The sequence below is a fragment of the Gopherus evgoodei genome, chromosome 3 (assembly GCF_007399415.2).
Source record: "Gopherus evgoodei ecotype Sinaloan lineage chromosome 3, rGopEvg1_v1.p, whole genome shotgun sequence".
NCBI classification, from domain to species: Eukaryota; Metazoa; Chordata; order Testudines; family Testudinidae; genus Gopherus; species Gopherus evgoodei.
In genome coordinates, this window is record NC_044324.1 from 209,730,598 (window position 1) to 209,749,214 (window position 18,617).

Sequence of the window (18,617 nt, forward strand, 5' to 3'; positions counted from 1 at the left end):
GTGGCTGCTCTTTTGGGATCAGAAGAACCTTTCATTTTATGAGACTGGTTGTAAATAGGGTGACCAAACAGCAAATGTGAAAAATCGGGATGGGGTGGGGGGTAATAGGAGCCTATATAAGAAAAAGACCCCAAAACTAGTTTTGTAGGACTTAAAAATTGAAATCAGTCAGATTAGGAGTCATAAGCTCCTTCAACATACAAAAACTTGCTGGAAATCTGAACAATGTAGTAGCTACATTTTTGAGATTTCTTTTGGACTCAAAACATAGACTGACGTATTTCTTTACTCAAAGAAAAGCAGAATATAAGCTTATAAAGCATAACTATGAACAAATGACTAATTAAAACAGGGTGCTGACACTGAATTCTTTGATGTGGTTTGAATCATCTGGGCCCATCTGCTGCCCTAAACACCTATATGCATTTCATTGTGTCTAATTACAGGATAAAATGGTCTATACTATATTTGGAGGGTTGAAATAGGAAGCATAGGAATCTATGGGCTATATCCTCTTTTGTACATCTTATTATCTACTTACATTATCTTGGTCTACAAGTAACCCACTGAAGTAAATGGGACTGTGTGTGTGGTTAGGTGCTACTAAAGAGTAGTAAATGTGTCAGAATCTGGCCCTAAGGGAGAATTTGGCATCTGGCAGAAGGTTGGGATGATCAGTATTAAAATGTATGATTCTTCAGAGATCTGTGCTTGAAGTACACTTGGGCTCAAGACTCCACAACTGACAGCAGTCTGCCTAGATGTTGAGTCCATATGGAACCCCAGTGAAGTCAATAGGTCTCTGTGCAGGTGCAGCAGCCAGCATACTATCAACTGCTGCATCAGGGCCTGGGTGCCTATTCAGAAACATTAAGTGAAGAAATAAAGCATGCATAGCTATACTAAATTTCTTAATTATTAATCAAATGTCTTAAGTACGGCAAAGAAACTTGTGCTCATTGAGGCCTAAGTATGACAATTCTGCAATTTTAAAATCTCTCTCTAAATTACCCAGTAGCTAAAAAGTTTGTAACTTTACATTAAAAACAGGAAAATGTATGTTATTTTCAAGTTCACATAACACAAAGCGGTTAAGTGGACTTTCTTTTTAAATGTAAAAAGAGATACTTTCAGGCTAATGGATTTTTTTAAAGTTACTATGTAATGACAATAGAGTGTCACAATTGCAGCTTGGGCGGTCACGTCTTATGGTCAGAGCAGTGGTGGACAGGTCTAGTGGTTTGAGCAGTGGTGGTCTGAGGCCAGGAACAGTGTCAGGAACCATGAGTCAAAGGCAGAGTCAGGAACCTAGGGTCAGGAGTCCAAGGGTACATCTACACTACCCGCCAGATCGGTGGGTAGCGATTGATCTATCGGGGATCGATTTATTGCGTGTAGTGTAGACAAGATAAATCAATCCCTGATCGCTCTCCCATCAACTGCTGAACTCCAGCAGTGCAAGAGGCGGAAGCAAAGTCGACCGGGGTGGGGGGCACTGCCGTCGATCCAGCGCTGCGAGGATGCAAACTAAGTAATTTTAATTCGATCTAAGATAGTCGACTTCAGCTACGCTATTCCCGTAGCCAAAGTTGCGTATCTTAGATCGATCTCCTCCACCCCCAGTGTTAACCAGGCCCAAGAGTGAGCCGAGAGGCCAGTCTGCCACTACAACTGGCAGCAGAGACCATCTTGTTAGAATCAGGGGCCACGAGGGAAGCTGTTAGTCTGCTCTTCTGAAGTGGTACTTCCTGTGGGGTTTGTCCCAACTGAATTTACATCTGATAATACCAACAGCCCTACTGCAGCTGGAGGCATCAGCTGTCCCACACATCTGGGTTCTAATCTCCGCAGACCCTCCCACAAGGCTAAAAATGGAAAGCCTGTTATTATATTCAACTCTCAGACTGTGCTTTCAACCCGCAGATCCCAAACTGTTTTCGAGAGGTGCTTTCCACATTCTATAGACAAAGAAACTGAAGCACCCACAAGTTAAGTGACATACTCAAAGTCACACACCAAATCAGGGCAGAGCTAGGAGTAGAACCAAGATCAATCTCTCTACTCCCTCATCTATCGAGTGGGTCACGCCAGCTGCCATGATAATGAAATTACAATTATTTATTTATATTACAGTCACATGTTGACCCAAATCCAATGCTCACAGTATACTGCAAAAGGAACAGTTTGCGCAATTAAAATCCTCAGAATTCATTCTACACATACATCCTTCAGTACAGCTATCTTTCAATCTCCAGACAATGAAAGAGACAGCTCTGAGTGATTAGACCTTGAGTCAAAAGAAAGATAACACCACTTACTACTACTATTTGTACAGTATGTTACTTTATATCTTCAAAGCTCTTACAAACATTAACCAATTAATCCACAAAACACCCTGCAAAGTAGTTAAGTGTTGTTATCCCCATTTTACAGTTGGGAAAACATAGAGAGAGAGGGGTTAAGTGGCCTAAGGCCACTCTGAGTCTGTGAGAACAGCGCAGGGTCGTTGTCTTGCAATATCCTAACTAGGCAATGTGTGAGAAAATGTAGGCAGAAAACAAGTGTTCAAAGTGGCTGACACCACTTATTCTCAATTAGCTTTAAATGGTTCTGTAAATGTAATTATTTTCAAAAGACTGATTTTTATAGTGCCCTACTACCTCTTTCTGTTTCTTCTTTCTATATTTTCACTTTTTCAAAATAGCTGTGTCTTGTCTAACTCCACGTTTGCTGTCTCTTTTTCTACTGTAGGTATTTTCCTCCTTTGGTTCTTAGGTTTCCCTGGAGTTTCATTTCTTTCTCCTTTCAATACATTTACTGTAACTCTTTTAGGACCCAGTCCAACTTCCATCAAAGTCAATGGGAGTCTTTACACTGATTTCAATGGATATTGGAACAGGACCTTAATATTTACTTTTCCCCGATTACTTATAGTCCTTTCTTTATGCTATTTCATCTACTCTGGGAAACTGCATGCAAGCATTCTCCTCCACCCTCCCTCCCACTGCCCAGTTCCCTTTCTCACCTCTCTCAAACAGGAGATGTTCAGCTAATGGCATAGTTCAGCAGTTGCAGCAAACAAAACAAAACCGTCTCTGAGGCTGACCTTTTCCTTTCAGGCTTTTTACTTGTGGGTCTTAGGACATGACTACACTTACAGCGCTGCAGTGCGTGTGGGGAAGACACTCTTTGCCGACAGGAGAGAGCTCTCCTGTTGGCATAAAAAAAACACCACCCCGAGCGACAGAAGTTGTGTCAGTGGGAGAAGCTCGCTGTGCACATTAGCACTTATGGAGATGGAGATTATAGATTATGGAGATGGAGATTAGCATTTATGGAGTCGCAATGTAGACATAGCCCTAGAGTGCAACATTTACAACAACAAAAACAAACTGGTTTTGCATGGAAAGAAAATGAAACCTGAAAAATCTCAATCTGAGTACTGACTGGATATAGAATACTCTTTGCTCAAAGGCATTCATCATTCCACCTTCCAAGTAGCCATTCAGAAGGTCTATTATAAATACCAAATTTATCTACTGTATCACCAGTTCAGAGAGCGGGAATGCTCTCTGGGCCAGAACCAAGCTGTGACTCGTGCAGGATTCAGGGTAAGTGTATGGAGGAGGGAAAAAGTAGCTTTAAGCAGCTGTAAGCTACACTTGGCAAAGTAAAGTGGATGGCACAGACTTAACTACACTGGCTTTAGACCAGCTGGGGACTCCCCGACCATTGCAGGAATCCCCGTTAGAGAAGCTCTCCTTCCACCTTGAGTGGTACAATGCAAAAGGGATAGAAATGTGAGCCAGGAGTTGGCATTCTACATCTGGCAGCCTTTTTACATATGGGTTTTCTGTTGCACCATCACAGCAATATCTTGGTATTTCCTAGGTAAAATAGGTCTTCCCACAGGGTCTTTAGTAGGCTTTATGGAGCTTTCTGCTCCTCCTTTTCCCCTAACTATAGGAGGCCTTGCTTCAGGTTTGTGGGCCTTTTTAGTTTTTATTCCTGATTATAGTTTATCTGTTTTGTGTGTGTACCTAAATCCTTCTGTATATGGTGGAAAAGCTTCTCCGAGAGGTGGGTCTTCAAGGTGATCAGCCTCTTTTTATTCCACCCCTTGACCAAGAACGCTTTATCTCAGTCTCTCACACATTTCATCCTGGGCTTTGTGAACTGCACTGTCCCAGGAAAGTAGAGCACGGATGGACACGTGGTCACTGACATAGCTGGGTCCTGACCTGGTTGGGGCTCTAAAGATTAGGATCAAAGCCTTAAAAACCAGAAACTGAAGTAGTCTAGAAGCTAAACAAAAGTGATTGTAATGTTTCACGGGTGTTTTAAGCACCACTACGGCACTAGGTCATAGCTGCTTTTGCCTGGCCCATTTCAGTGCTAATGAGGACGAGAAGAACAATGACGCAACTCCAATGATTCAATTAGTCTTCCCAATGCAATCCCACAATGCTCCTTGTGACACTCAGGAATAGCCCTCGACAACTCAAGAGAACTATTTCTGCAGCCTGTCATAGTCTACCCAGATGCCATCCCATTCCATACAGGTCCAACGCAGCAGCTGAGACATTACATGGCTGGTCTTGGCTCCACTTGGCATCCTCTCACTCATCTTATTAAAACCGCAGAGCCCCATACTATTATTTAGATTAACTTTTTTTTTTTTTAAAAGGTAACCTGATACACTAGGGCAGTGGTTTTCAAACTTTTTTTCTGACCCAGTTGAAGAACATTGTTGATGCCCACAACCCAACGGATGTGGGGCTTCAGGGTGGGGCTGGGAATGAGGGGTTCAGGGTACGGGAGGGGGTTCTGAGATGGGGCACGGGGTTGGAGTCTGGGAGGGCATCATGGCTCTGGGCTGGGGGTGCAAGCGCTGGGGATGAGGGGTTCCGGCTGCAGGAAGGGGTTCCAGGTTTGGGGGGGTCTCAGGGCTGGGGCAGGAGATTGAGGCACGGACTTACCTCTGGCAGCTCCTGGTCAGCAGCACAGCCAATGTGCAGAGGCAGGCGTCCTGCCTGTCCTGGGACCATGAACTGCGCTGAGCCCCGGAAGTGGCCAGCAGCAGGTCTGGCTCCTAGGCTGCGCAGTACAAGTGGCTCTGCAAGGCTCTCGCCCACAGGCACCGTCCCAGCCCCCAGCTCCGAGAGAGGAGCTGGTGCTCAGGGCAGGGGCAGTGTGCAGAGCCCCAGGGCCACCCTGCCTAGAAACCAGACCCACTGCTGACTGCTTCCAGGGCACTGCGCAGCGTCAGAGCAGGTAGGTACTACCAGCTGCCTTAGCTCGGCAGCACTGCTAATGGGACTTTTAACATCCTGGTCAGCATTGCTGACCAGGGCTACCAGGTCACTGAGCAAGGCGATCCAGTGCCTTTCGGGCCACGATCCAGTACTAGGTTGTGACCCAAACTTTGAAAACACTGCACTAGGGGATGTGTTTGTGCTTTTTTTGCTTCTTTATGACTGAGGGCAATGAAAGGCAGCTTTCCTCCTCCAGAATCTTTTCTTACATTAGAAATTGTTATTTAACTCAAATGCCTGAACAGCAAGGAGAAGAACTCTTAACAATTCATCATCTTCATTGTTCAGGTAAGAGCTGAGAAGAGATAGCTTTCATTTCAGAACCCCAACAAGTCCATCAGGGAAGACTTGTCCTGACTTTCTTGATATTTCTTAGGGAAAAAACAAGCATGACTTATGCACGTAAACAAAAAAGAAAAAGTTTAAGGTCATCTTTATACAACCCAATCTATTTTAATCCTTTGCAGGTCATCTTTAATCAGTATACATTCAACGCTTGAAACACATAATTCAGAAAGCAGAGAGCTGTGCCTGAAATTGTGGGACAGGTGCCACAATACACAGGCATAACAACTGTAGGAGGAAGCTTTGTGTTTGGACATGCTGATCTGATTTGCACTCACCACACTAGGCACACTAAACCCTTTTGAGATCAAGAAGTTCAGTAACCATTTAGCTATAACATGTAACTCAGTTATCTAACGCAGATGATTCTTTAGACTGTTTTCACTATGGGGAACCTCACTGGGTCTTGCCTAGGAGTGGTCCCCTGTTTGCTGATGATCAAGTTGAGCCTCTCTATCCATTCACAGAACCACTTTTATTCAGCTATTCTCCCAATATTTATTTTCCTCTTCCATTTCTGCCCTCTCTTGTTTTCTCCCCTCCTGATTGTTCCCATCTCTTTTCCTGTCCTTCTACTGCTCTGTTTACACCTCTCCTTGGCTTCCCCTTCTGAAAATGCGATACAAAGAAATCAAGTCTCTGAAGTGTGCAAAAATTAGGCTCATGTGTAGCTGTATTATTAGGACATATGCAGTTGGTTTATCCTAAATTGCTGTTTTATAAGAAAGCATATTCACATAATAGAAGAATAAAATCCATGGAACTTTCCTGATTATAGGGAAAAAACAATATCTTATTTATGTCCCTTTGTGACAAGACCAACCTGTAATTTTTGCAGCCTTTTCCTCCTGATTCACTCTGTTCTCTTCATCTTCTTCATTGTCTTCCTCAAAATCATCTAAATTTCCAATGTCGGCTTGCTTCATACTCATCAAACTAGCCAGGCTTTGCATGTCTTCATCTCTATACCACAAATTCCAATACATCAAACAAATCATTAAAAGGCAATACTGTTCAAGTCATATTTGATAGTATTTTACTATTAAAACACTATTTTTCAAAAAGAAGTTTCCTTTTCTTTACTAAGGGCCTGCTCTAAAACCTTTTGAAGTCAAGGGATAGCCTTCAGTTGACTCTGATGGGCTTTGGAAGTAGTCTTAAGAATACTTGTAAGAACAAGATATGAATGTATATGTTCATAGCATTAATTTATCGATTACAAGTTTCCCATTGCCAAAAACTTAAAAGCAAAAAATGCTTTCATTAAGGGTCAATTTAATCCTCTCAGTTTACAATTTTTTAAATCTGTCCTGAAGTTATACAGAACAATAATTTATTTCCTTTGGGGGTCATTCAATATAAGCTGAGGATGCTTGGTCAGACCTAGTGCCTATGAACCACCACCTTCTCCCATCTTCACCATCTTCTGTCTGTGAACTACAGTTTCTCTCCTAAATTCATAAGTACATAAACAAGAATTTTTTTTATATTTTATGGGCCAATTTCTGTCCCTTGCATGTATGCACCACTGGAGTGTGGATTACAACCGAATCTTGCTGAAAACAAGGCTGCAGACAAAAGATTTAAAGCAATGGATGTTCTAAAGTGCTACTTCCATAGCAATCAATGTTTTCAAGTTCAGTGTCATTCTTGAAACATGGCTGGACTCAATTTTTTAAAAACTATTTTAATAACTTTCTATTGTTTAATCAAGCTATTTTATAGCAGCTTTGCAATAGTCTATTCACTTACTTGCCTAAAGCAATTTTTTAAAAAATAGGCAAGTAAAAAATATCATTAATTTCCCTTTCTCCATGTTACAAGTTAACCATGGTAAAACAGGGTGCACAGATTTTGTGCCTGGGTGGATACATTTTCATGACATTGGTACAAAGTTACTTTAAAAGCCATCCTCCATGGTAGTAAACTACAGATCAAGTACAAACCAGGCCCCAATCCTGCACAAAAACTACACATGAGTAACTTTACACATCTGCATAGCCTTGATAAGTTCAGTATACTAATTAAACTGTGAGCTCTTTGGAGCAGGGATAGTCTCTTCCTATATATCTGAAAAGCACATAGCACAATGGGACCCTGATCTTAGTTAATGCCTCTAAGTGCCACTGTAAGATAAATAATAATTATTATTAAAACTAATATCCAAGAAATCACACTGGTTTCAAATGGTCTGCACAGTAAAGGACATACACTGGCAACTGATAACTAGAGAATTTGAATCTTCTAGTAGAATCATAGACTATCAGGGTTGGAAGGGACCTCAGGAGATCATCCAGTCCAACCCCCTGCTCAAAGCAGGACCAATCCCCAGACAGATTTTTGCCCCAGATCCCTAAATGGTCTCCTCAAGGACTGAACTCACAACCCTGGGTTTAGCAGGCCAATTCCCAAACCACTGAGCTATCCCCCCCATGAGTGGGAAAGTTCCAAGATAAGAACCTATCAACTAACCAGCAGCTCTGGAGGTGCTGGCAGCTGGTGAATTCCCCTCTTTCCCAGGAGTAGGAGAGGCAGGCATCAGACATGGGGCTTCAGGCTCCATCCACATGGTGGCAGGCTCTGGTTCCAGGCGCCGGCCCCAGGCTCCCCACCCCTGCCATTGTCCCTGGGCCCTGCTGCCTCCCTGCCTGCCTCCCCATTCAGGGCTTAATTTGTCCCAGGCTTGCTGTAGCTGATTTAGTCTGCTGTGAAAAGCGATATTAACCAACACACAAATATCACTTTTCACAGCAGATTTACCAGCTAGCAAGTCTTAGAAGGAAAAAATAAAAAGCGCAACCAAAAAAGCAAAAGAAACAACAACAAAAAGACAAGAACATGCTGAGTGCCTTATGTGTGTTTCTATTCTGTTTAGTCCAGTAAAGAATAGAGACAACTGTAAATTATTTTTATTACTGAGTCTGAAAACCCTCTACATAAATAAATATGCACATATACCTGTCCAAATCATTGCAATTCATTTGTTTTTCCTAAAGTTAATTAAGTATTTCAGGAAGAATTGTCAGCAAGAGTTGGTGGCCAGACTCGGAGGCCACCAAAAAAATTTGTTGTGAGAACCCCTGACTTAAGCTCCATGCTTAACTTTAAGCATATTCTGAAGTCCCATCAATTTCAATGCAACTTAGGCACATGCTTAAGTGCTGTCCTGAAGAGATTTGCTTTCATGAATCAGGGCCCCAAACACTGGTATCCAGCAGCCTAAAACAGAGGTTCCCTGTTGATAGTTCAAGAGGAGGCTGGTAACCCGCTGATGGCTCCTTTCCCTCATTTTCAGCTGCTAAATTGCATTAAACAACAGCTATAAATACAATATATTTCTAATATTTTTACATGTCAATACATTCATTAGTTTCCAAAGGGATGTTATGAGATGGCAAAGGGGGGAGAAAATTGTCTGTGTAATTGTGAATGGCAGGATAGGTGGTCCATAAGACAATCTCTGCCAAAATCTGTCCCACATGATGGAACAGTTTGGAAATCCCTGTACCAAAAACAGTTCTGGGTTAGAAAAGTGTGATATATGAGAATGGGAAGGATCCACAGATACCATCAAGACAGCCAAAGCCGGCCACAGGCTGTTAACATTCCTGAAAAAAATTAGCATGTGAAATAGACCACCTTAGCAATGGTCTCCCTGTCCCATTGCCTCTCTATCCTGCCAGCCCTATATTCTGCCATGAGGAAGAAAGAGAGAAAAAAAAGGGGCTAGTTTGCTGTGATGATTTGGGGACTTTGTCTGTACAATTTACGGAATCTGTGCAAGATTATGAACTCTCTATATGTATCTTTACCAAGGTGCAAATGCCATTTTGAATGTGCAGCTCTGTGTCTTCGCTGTTGTCCTTTTACCTCTATGTTGGACTGAAATTCCAAAGGATACTGATATAAGGCTGACAATAGAGGGTCATTAATCCAGTTGGTCCTCTGTTCAAATACTAACATCCTAGACAACAGCTGGCCTCCCACCCAGAAGAATTGGTTTGTCTGGGGAGAGGCTGCATGGCAACAAAGCAGGGGGTCTGGGATCACCTGAGGAGGCTGATCCAGGCATCAAATGACAGAGGTGCTTAAAGGTTATAAAAGGTCAAGAGCTTCTCTATTTGGGGTCTTCAGCCATTTTCACCAATCAAGCAGAGAGAAGCTACTACAGAATCCTGATGAGGCAGGGGAAACCCTGCCTACCTGAACTATAGACAGTCCCCTCAAAGACTCCTAGTGAAGGGAGAGCCAGAGTGAGGGGGCACTGTGTTCAGGATGTTTTGTTATTTTCTAAATGAGCTGTACTCTCTGGTGCTCTCTCTCTGTTAAGTAATGAAAAATGGGATTTAGAATCCTCTGTGAAGTGTATCTGCATGTGTGAGGTGCTACAATTATCCCATGCCCCAGAAAAGACACTGTAAACCAGACAGCTCACACCTTCAGCAGGATTCTGGGGAATGTGCAAGAGCTGCAGGGGAAGGTTGGCGGAGCCAGCAGTAGTTTCAGGGTCTAGACCAGGGATGCTCAAACTTACTGACCCTCCAACTTGCATACGATAATCTTCACAAGTTTGCAAGCCATGCCCTGGCAGGGGTGCCCCATGAGGCTGAAGTCCTGAGCTCCCCTCCAGTCTGGTAGGTGGAGAATGGGCAGCGCTGTGAGACACACTAACTGTAAAAGAGCCGCATGCAGCTCGTGAGCTGCGGTTTGGCCACCCCTGGTATAGACAGTTGTATAAGGTGAGGGGCAGGATCCCGACTGCCAAAAGGGGTATCAGACAAGAAGTCTGCTCCTGGAGTGAATGCTAAAGATGCAAAGCCAAGGACAGTGCCAAGACTCTGCCCAAGCCCCCAGCATGCTAAGAATAACAATAATTCTATGGCTTAATCCCTCACAGCAGTCTGGTGAATGCCTAAGTAGGGGCATTTGACTAAATTTGTAATATTTGGCACCACTCTACCCCAACCCATCTGAAAGCAAGGGATGCAGGGCCTTGAATCCTACAAATAAATTGAGGGGGGTAAGATGATCTGGAAACACCATTAATTTCTTCCTCTTCTCTGAAAGTTGCTGAGGTAAGCAAGGTGTGTGTGCGTGTACACGCGTGTGTGTACGTACATACACAGATCTGCAGGGAGAATGGGAAGATCAGTGCTCAAGTGAGCTGGCTTCATTGGATGTTCTCCTGAGCAACCCAAGAATGCTCCCTCTGTCTACGTCTTCCACTCCATCCTCACCCATCAACAAGCTTTGGTTCTCTGTGGGATGGATACAGTTGGGCTCCTGTCCGGCTTTTCCCATCCTCCATGCTAGGGATGTCTCTAGCTGAGCACTCCTCCCCCACCTGCTCCCTTTCAAAGCTGTGAATATTTTTAGGCCGCTGCTTTTTAACGTATTAATAAAGTAGAAGAAAATGTCTTGATCTGAAGAACAGGAAGCTATAGTCAGAGTAAGAAATTATGTTTACTCAGCCTCAAACAAAGTATGACAGGAATGATCGGTATGCTGAAGGATACTCTCAGCTCCTGCCATTCTATACAGCTAGAGTGCTTGCTACCCAAAGAGGTCTTTGAAAGGCAACATAAAGCAGCCTATCTGGTGAAAAACTTACGTAGCTTTTCCTTCCCTCAGGAAAATACACGATAATGAGAACTGAAGGGTGGCAGATACAACTTTCTTAGACAAAGGCTTGAATTTTAGCTTGACATCGGTCTGTGTAGGCATGGGGCTTGCATATTGCTTCATGTTGATGCTGCTGGTGGCAAGTGCTTTTCTGCGTCCAGAAGGTGATTCCTGAAAGTAAACATAAAACAACATGAAATAACTTAAAAAAAATAAAATAAAGAGGTGAAGAGTTGTAACACAGAAACCAGCAGTTTCATAAAGAGGGGGAAAAACCCTACCAAATAGATCGGCCTCATTCTTTTTTCCAGCAGAGAGGCAGAGTGGTCCAGTGGATCGAGTAATACCCCTGGAAGACAGAAATTCCTCAGTTCTAAGCCTGGCTCAGTCACAAAGGGCCCCATCCAAAGCCCACTGAAGACAATGGGAGGCTTTTAATTGTGTTCAGTGGGCCTTAGCATCAGCCCTTAAATCACAAAGGTTTAGATCCTGCACTAGGATCCACATGGTGGACTATTACACTCCCTGAGGTCAACGGGACTCTGCATGGGCATAAGACTCTACCCAGGCAGCTCCATTTGCAGGCTCATGCTCCAGTTTCCCCTTTGGAAAACTCACCGCACAGAAGAATAGTGAAAATTAATATTTCTATGTTGCTTTGAAAAACATATAAAGTACTATGCAGTATTAAGTAGACAAGTACTATTTTGAGCTGCTACTAGAGTTTAAGCATTGAATTTAATGTTGACATTTTTTTCAAGGCTATTTTCTTTCTAACAAGCATAGTACACGTACATCCTGAGTTGCAGATTTCTGAAGTTAAGATTGACAGTATTTCTAGAATGACTATAAAATCTTTGGGAGAGAAAAAATTAGAGTAAGATCAGTGCCTGATTCACATTTGAAGAGAGGTGTTCTAAAGAATTCAGATATAAATTAATCTAAACTGCCTCTAAGAATCTACTACACAGTTTTGTCTACAACTCTCAGCATACCAGAAAAGAAATGATACGTAATAAAGTTCTAATGGAGGAAAGAAAAAAAAAAAAGAAAAACTGCTGTTAACTTTTGAAAAATGTTCTCACAATAAAACTACATTTTACTGCGGTCGACAATTTGTCTTGAATAAAGATGACTAATTCAATCAAAACATTCAAGCGTCCCTTTTCTAAGTACTTGACATTTCTGCCCAGTAGAATAAGTCAGAATGTAATATGTCATCCCCAAAGAATACCTTGTTTAAAAAACTAGCCTTATCTGTCAGATTATGCACAGGAATATTATACAGAACTATTAGTGCATGTAGATACCTTATGAATGAATTTTAAAAATGCATCAAACACTTGAGAAGGATTTAGGCTCTCTCAGAAGAAATACTTAAGAATATGCAAATACTTTCAATTGAATCAAGTTGAACAGATGCGACTATCGCAAACAATACAAGTGCTCTTTCCCTGGCCACGACTGTCAATCAAAAAATGAGATTAAGGTCCAAGGTTCTGACAATGTGTAAAATGAAGAGTATGAGGGAGTTTCAATCTATTACACTGATATGAACAACAATAATCTGTTATTGTACTGTACCTTTAGAATAGTTAAATACTACAACTAATTTAGGATTCAAGATTTACTGCAGCATCTGTTCTGAAAGTAATGCGTGAGAACTGGCACAATATTTTTTGGTTGTTCTCTATACAAATCTGAATAAACAGTTTGCTTCTTAACAACAACATTTACCTTGCATAATAATTCTTTGCCTTTATTACAACACTGCAGTCTAACAGTACCATAGAAGATCAGTTGTTTTCACCGAAAACCTTGGAAGAGGGCTGTTTTACACCGCTATATTTGCAAGTTTCAGATTTTTCTGTTTATGGTCTGGATGCAATTTTTATTTTTAAAAAATTGGCTAAACCTTTGCTTAGCTAATAGCTTAAGGTATTTTTAATAGTTGTAGAGAAAAATGTTTTGTAGCTTCTATTTTTGTCCTGTAGAATACTCAAAAATGTTGTAGAAGACAGTACATGAATAATTACGGAAGTATAACTGATATGGCAAAAACTCGCACATGTACTTTTTTTTTTGTCAATCAGAAAAGAAGAAAATAAAAATTACACAACAGTCTGAATTATGCTCCCATTTACAGTGAAACCAAAAATATACTACTCCATTGTGTGGGCTATAATGATCAGGAAATATTTGTCATATTTTGTATTCAGTTTCCTTTTTCAGTCAATTAGGATGGGTTCATGCTTGCAACCATCACAAAAAAATCCCACCTTAGTCTGTTCTAAAATTTTACAATTATGGCAATAGTTATTCTTATCTAGAGGGCTGCTATATTATATATATATCTCTGGGGGTGCTTTTCATCATTTTAATGCTGTCTAAGCCAGGGAATCTGGTTTTCCTTAAACCCATTTACACTAAAATGACAGTCTGATTGAACTGATGAGACACAACTACAAATAATGCATTAGAATACATATCTTGTTCAGTACCCACTCCTTTTCCCTAATTAAGACACAAAAGGAACAGGCTAGGAAAAATCTTCTTGACTGAGTGACAATGACAATCCCAAATGGAATAAATGAAATTTGCTTACCTACTCTCAGACCTCTGGATAAATTGCTGATCAGCAACGTAACACATGAATGTACTGATCCACTGGTATGTCTATTCTGATGCTGACAATGAAAACCAGTCTCCCACCTCAGTATCCTTGAAACCACGACTAAATGGAAAAAGAAATGGATGCCCACCCAGCCTGTTACTTGGCTGAATTTCTCCTCTCTCTGCTAGTTGCATTCTATAATGCACTTCGTGAAAAGTGCACGTGACTGATGCTGCACGAGTTCTGCTTGCACTGAAGTATGGGGTACAACTGTAGTTTATTGACATTTACATGAAACAGAGGGAGAAGACCAGCTTTCATTTATGACAACACATTTGAGATCCAGGTTGTCTATGGCTAAGTTAACTTTAAAACGTTTTTTACCAGACCAATTTCTAGCCCTGCATTACAGCTGTTCTTGTGCCAGTGCAATGGTGCAAATCAGCCTCAAAGCCAGCTACCAGAGAATTCTCCCAGTCATTCCCAGTGCCGAGAAGGTACATTTGCCATCCAATTACTTACAATTTTCTTGACCATTTCATTGAGAGAAGTCCTAAAACAAATATCATATTCACCTAAAATTCTAACTTACTTATTTTGTAATTAAAGCCATGCTATGGATGGGAAGACATGTATGTAGGTTTGTTTGGGACCTGCTTTCAGGTAAGTGCACTTTGGGGGAGGAAGAATGTGCTATGTGTCTGTTTTTTTGCCCTGAGGCCAACTGAGACTAGTGGAGGGCGGGAGGTTCTCCTAGCCTACCTTCCCCTTTGAAAAAAAGACACTGTTGAGATGTTTAGAACCTCGATTGATTTTGCCATAAAACTTTTGGAATATAATTCCATGGAATATGCTTTCAGCTATGACATACCCTACTTTTCCTACATTGTCTTTGTTGAATTTATTAACAGCCGCCTTTTATAGCATTCAAATGCACTATACAAACAGATATCTTCTCGAAATTTGGCATGCTCTGAAAAGTAATATGGTCCAAGTTACATAGGGTGACCAGACGTTCCGATAAAATCGGGACTGTCTCGATTTTGAGGAGTTTGTCCTGCATCCCAACCAGAGTATGGTCGGGATGCCATCTGTCCTGATATTTTGTTTCCTGGTCTTCGGTGGCAATTCAGCAGAGAGTCCTTCAGTCACGGACAGTCTTCAGCAGTATTTCAGCAGTGGGTGCTTCTGTCTTTGGCGGCAAGGCTTATTACCCCCCGCCGAAATACTGCCAAAGACCGTCTGCAACTGAAGGGCTCTCCGCCGAACTGCCGCCGAACTCCCAGATGGGTGAGAGTAAAAAAAAAACCCCACAACCCACGCCCACCCCCCTCCGCAGTGGTCCCGATATTTTCCCCTTAACATCTGGTCACCCTAAAGTTACAGTGGCTGTCACTCTCCATCTTAAATCAGTGGAGAAAAGCAATAAACCAGGACAAAAGCATACAGACAATTTATAAAGCTGCTACACCCAATATCAATATGGTCAAAATTATTAAAATACAGATTAGTATTACACCTGGTCTCACAGGAGAACATGACATATTTTATAGAAGAGAAACCGAGAAAGCTTATCGTATTTGTTTTTTCTTTTGCTCAATGTTTTTCAAAACATTCTGTGAAGCATTTTTATATATAAAATAGCAACTAGATCTTAAAACATGTAAGGCTCAATTATCCCTCTAAATATATCACATTACACATGCATAAAAATTCAGTTTACAAGGTACTTGACAGTACACACCCGTATATTTGTAGGCAGGATTGAGTTCTTAGTACAAAACTTGTTCAACAACTGAAATAATACAGAATTAGTGAAGCATCATGTTTCTTTACAAACAACGATGCGGACATTACCAACTGGAAAATAATGATAAACATAAGGTACACAGCACAGTTAGAGGAAGCTAAGCCCATACTTGGGTATTAGTAAGCAGTTCTAGACTGCTATAAGAATGAGAGAGTTATCTAATGTATTTAGTCATTTACTTTTTCTCATACTGTATGAGAGGGTGTTGGATCAGACAGTAATTCTTGTATTGGGGTACATGGACCACTGGTAGTCTGCAGAAAGCTGGTAAATATTGGCTTCACCTCCTTACTTCCATCTCATTTTACAGATGTCAAGGCTCTTCACTATAGGAAAAAAATGAGAACTTGGGCATCTAGAAAACAGGCTGAATCCCCTCCTTTCCAACTATCTCCATATAGAGGGAAAAGAAATAGGAATAAAGGCAACAGATACAAATACATAAATATTTTCCTAATATTATTTTATCATGTAAGCAATTGCTATAGTTGCCACAAGACATTGTGTGAATTGGTGGGATTGTCATCATTGTAATCACAACAGAAAGCGATCCACATAATCACGAATGGGAAAGGATACAGTTCACTAGACCCCTCTGCTATCAAGATGAGTGTTACACTATAAAAAGAGCGTGAGATCCCCTCTGTTAGAAAAGGCCACACACAGAGATCAATTGTGAGATTTATGGGTAATTTGACAATATTTATTGACAATCTCATAGGGATTGGAGACAACCAAGAATAACTGGAACTGTAGATTTATCTTGATTTATCTTCAAACACTCAAATATTGACATGCGATCAGATATTTACAATATTTTTTAAATAAAGTGTTATGTCAATCTCCTTTGAGTTACAGTAGTTCTTGTACGGCTCTGCTGACATCAGAAAAATATAGAAAATAAGAAAAGCTCTTAGAAAGTACCTTTAAAATAATTTTAGAAAGAAGTTTATTTGAAAGGAAAAAGAGCTCAAGTCTTGTTAAAACAAAAACAAAAATATAAGCAGATAAAATACGATTCCCTTGATAGTGCCATCTGCTTTGGAAAGCTTAAGTTTCTTAAGAGTACTGAGTAAGGGCTGGCGACCTATGTAACCCTTTAGTTTTTATGAAAAAAGAAAAACTATCAATAAGCACATTACACAGACACAGAAACTGAGTTAAATATATGCTTTTATACTCCCACACTACTTCAAGGAGAAAGCCTTCCCTGCTGGAAGATTCAAATTATAGCCAATTTGTGAATACATTTAATCATATCCTCCTCAGTGCCCCCAGAATGTCTGCTAACTATGAGTAATAAAAAGCAAAACCTACTGTGTTACTAGGTCACTAGTGCAAAACCAACTCAAGTCAATAGTTGATTGCTAGCAAGTTGATAACCAGCAAAAACAACGAGGAGTCCTTGTGGCACCGCAGAGACTATGCTTATTTGGGCATAAGCTTTCATGGGCTAGAATCCACTTCATCAGATGCATCTGACTATTCAGTGGCTCAGATGAAATAAGTTTCATGGTTTCAGTCCAGTCCTCATTGCATAAGCAATGACATCAAGATACTTTCACAATTGGGACTGTTGGCCTCATTGGTAATTTCAGGAGACAGGCAAATCTTTGAATGAGGATACAGACTCAATTACACATTCAACTTTAGAGGTGGTCCCTTCATGTCAGGTCCCTAGATATATGGGAAGAATAGTGTATGAAAACTTGCACTACTACATTACCAGAACCTGGGCATAAAGGGAGGGCTTTAATTTCTAGGGCTGCAAATTCAGCACCTTTCACAAGTATTAAATTCACAGATACTTAAGGCAGAACACGTATTTGCTTATTTCTTATAATAATTAGTCTGAACCCTTACACCAGTAGGATGGAATTCTGGTTGAAAGAGTCTTACAGCTACTTTTGCACCAAAAATAAATCAACCAACCTCTAATTCAGGGATTCTCAAACTGGGAGTCGGGACCCCTCACGGCTTCATGAGGTTATTATATGGACGGTCACAAGCTGTCAGCCTCCAGCCCAAACCCTGCTTTGCCTCCAGCATATATAATGGTGTTAAATATATTTAAAAGTGTTTTAATTTATAAACGGGGGGGTCGCACTCAGAAGCTTGCTATGTGAAAGGGGTCATCAGTACAAAAGTTTGAGAACTACTCCTCTAAGTAATGATCTGAGCTGTCCACATTTCCCCCTGCTTTTCAGGTCTACGTTTAATATACAGCAAATTAAAATATAGTTTTAAAACTTTGAAGGGACACTGCCAGTTCAATTTGACCCTGAAAGGAAGCTTTTATAAAAAATAGGGGTTTGTTATACTTCATTCTAACTAAACAAACACATATCTTATTTCAATATTTGGAACTCCAATGCTGCAGTATTGTGTTGTTGCATGACAGCTAGCATTTCTGGAATGGAAACAGACTATAAAACAAAAACAAAATGGACTCCTTTATTTTCAATGTAGTGAGAGAAATGCAAATATCAAGCAAAACGTAATAAATAGTAAATTACATGTTTATGTTTTCATTTTTAACCATATAAAATATTAGCAAGGTGTCTATACAGTTTCTGTAGCACTTATCACCGCTTCAGGAGTGTTTCCCATGCAGACAGACTAGAGGTCCGTAGTGGACAGCATGAAATCTTCCGTTCTCATCCTTTCTCTGCTTGTAGGACGGGTCTATACTTTAAAAATATTCTGGCTTGGTGGAAAAGCTTTAGCAAAGAAGTTTATAACAAACCTGGAAGGTGATCAAAATGTGGATCAGCCTTATCTCCTCTGGGAACTTTTCCATAGCCAAAACCCTAAACAAAGAATAATCCAGACTGGAAATTAAGTATGTGTGGATCACTATGACCAGATAGTCATCTAGGAGTAAGAGGAAGAAGTGACTATTTTCTGATCT

General features: G+C 40.9%; 1 protein-coding gene across 8 annotated transcripts in view; it reads right to left on the reverse strand.

Annotated features, from left to right (window-relative positions):
- Positions 1-18,617, reverse strand: part of EHBP1 (EH domain binding protein 1) — a 321,196-nt gene that overhangs the window by 167,616 nt on the left and 134,963 nt on the right. For all 8 annotated transcript variants that reach the window (XM_030557932.1, XM_030557930.1, XM_030557937.1 and 5 more), the window contains exons 6-7: positions 11,272-11,453; positions 6,484-6,623 (exon numbers count right to left, since the gene is read on the reverse strand). In XM_030557932.1, coding sequence (XP_030413792.1) covers positions 6,484-6,623; positions 11,272-11,453 — 322 coding nt within the window. The remainder of the gene's footprint in view (positions 1-6,483; positions 6,624-11,271; positions 11,454-18,617) is intronic.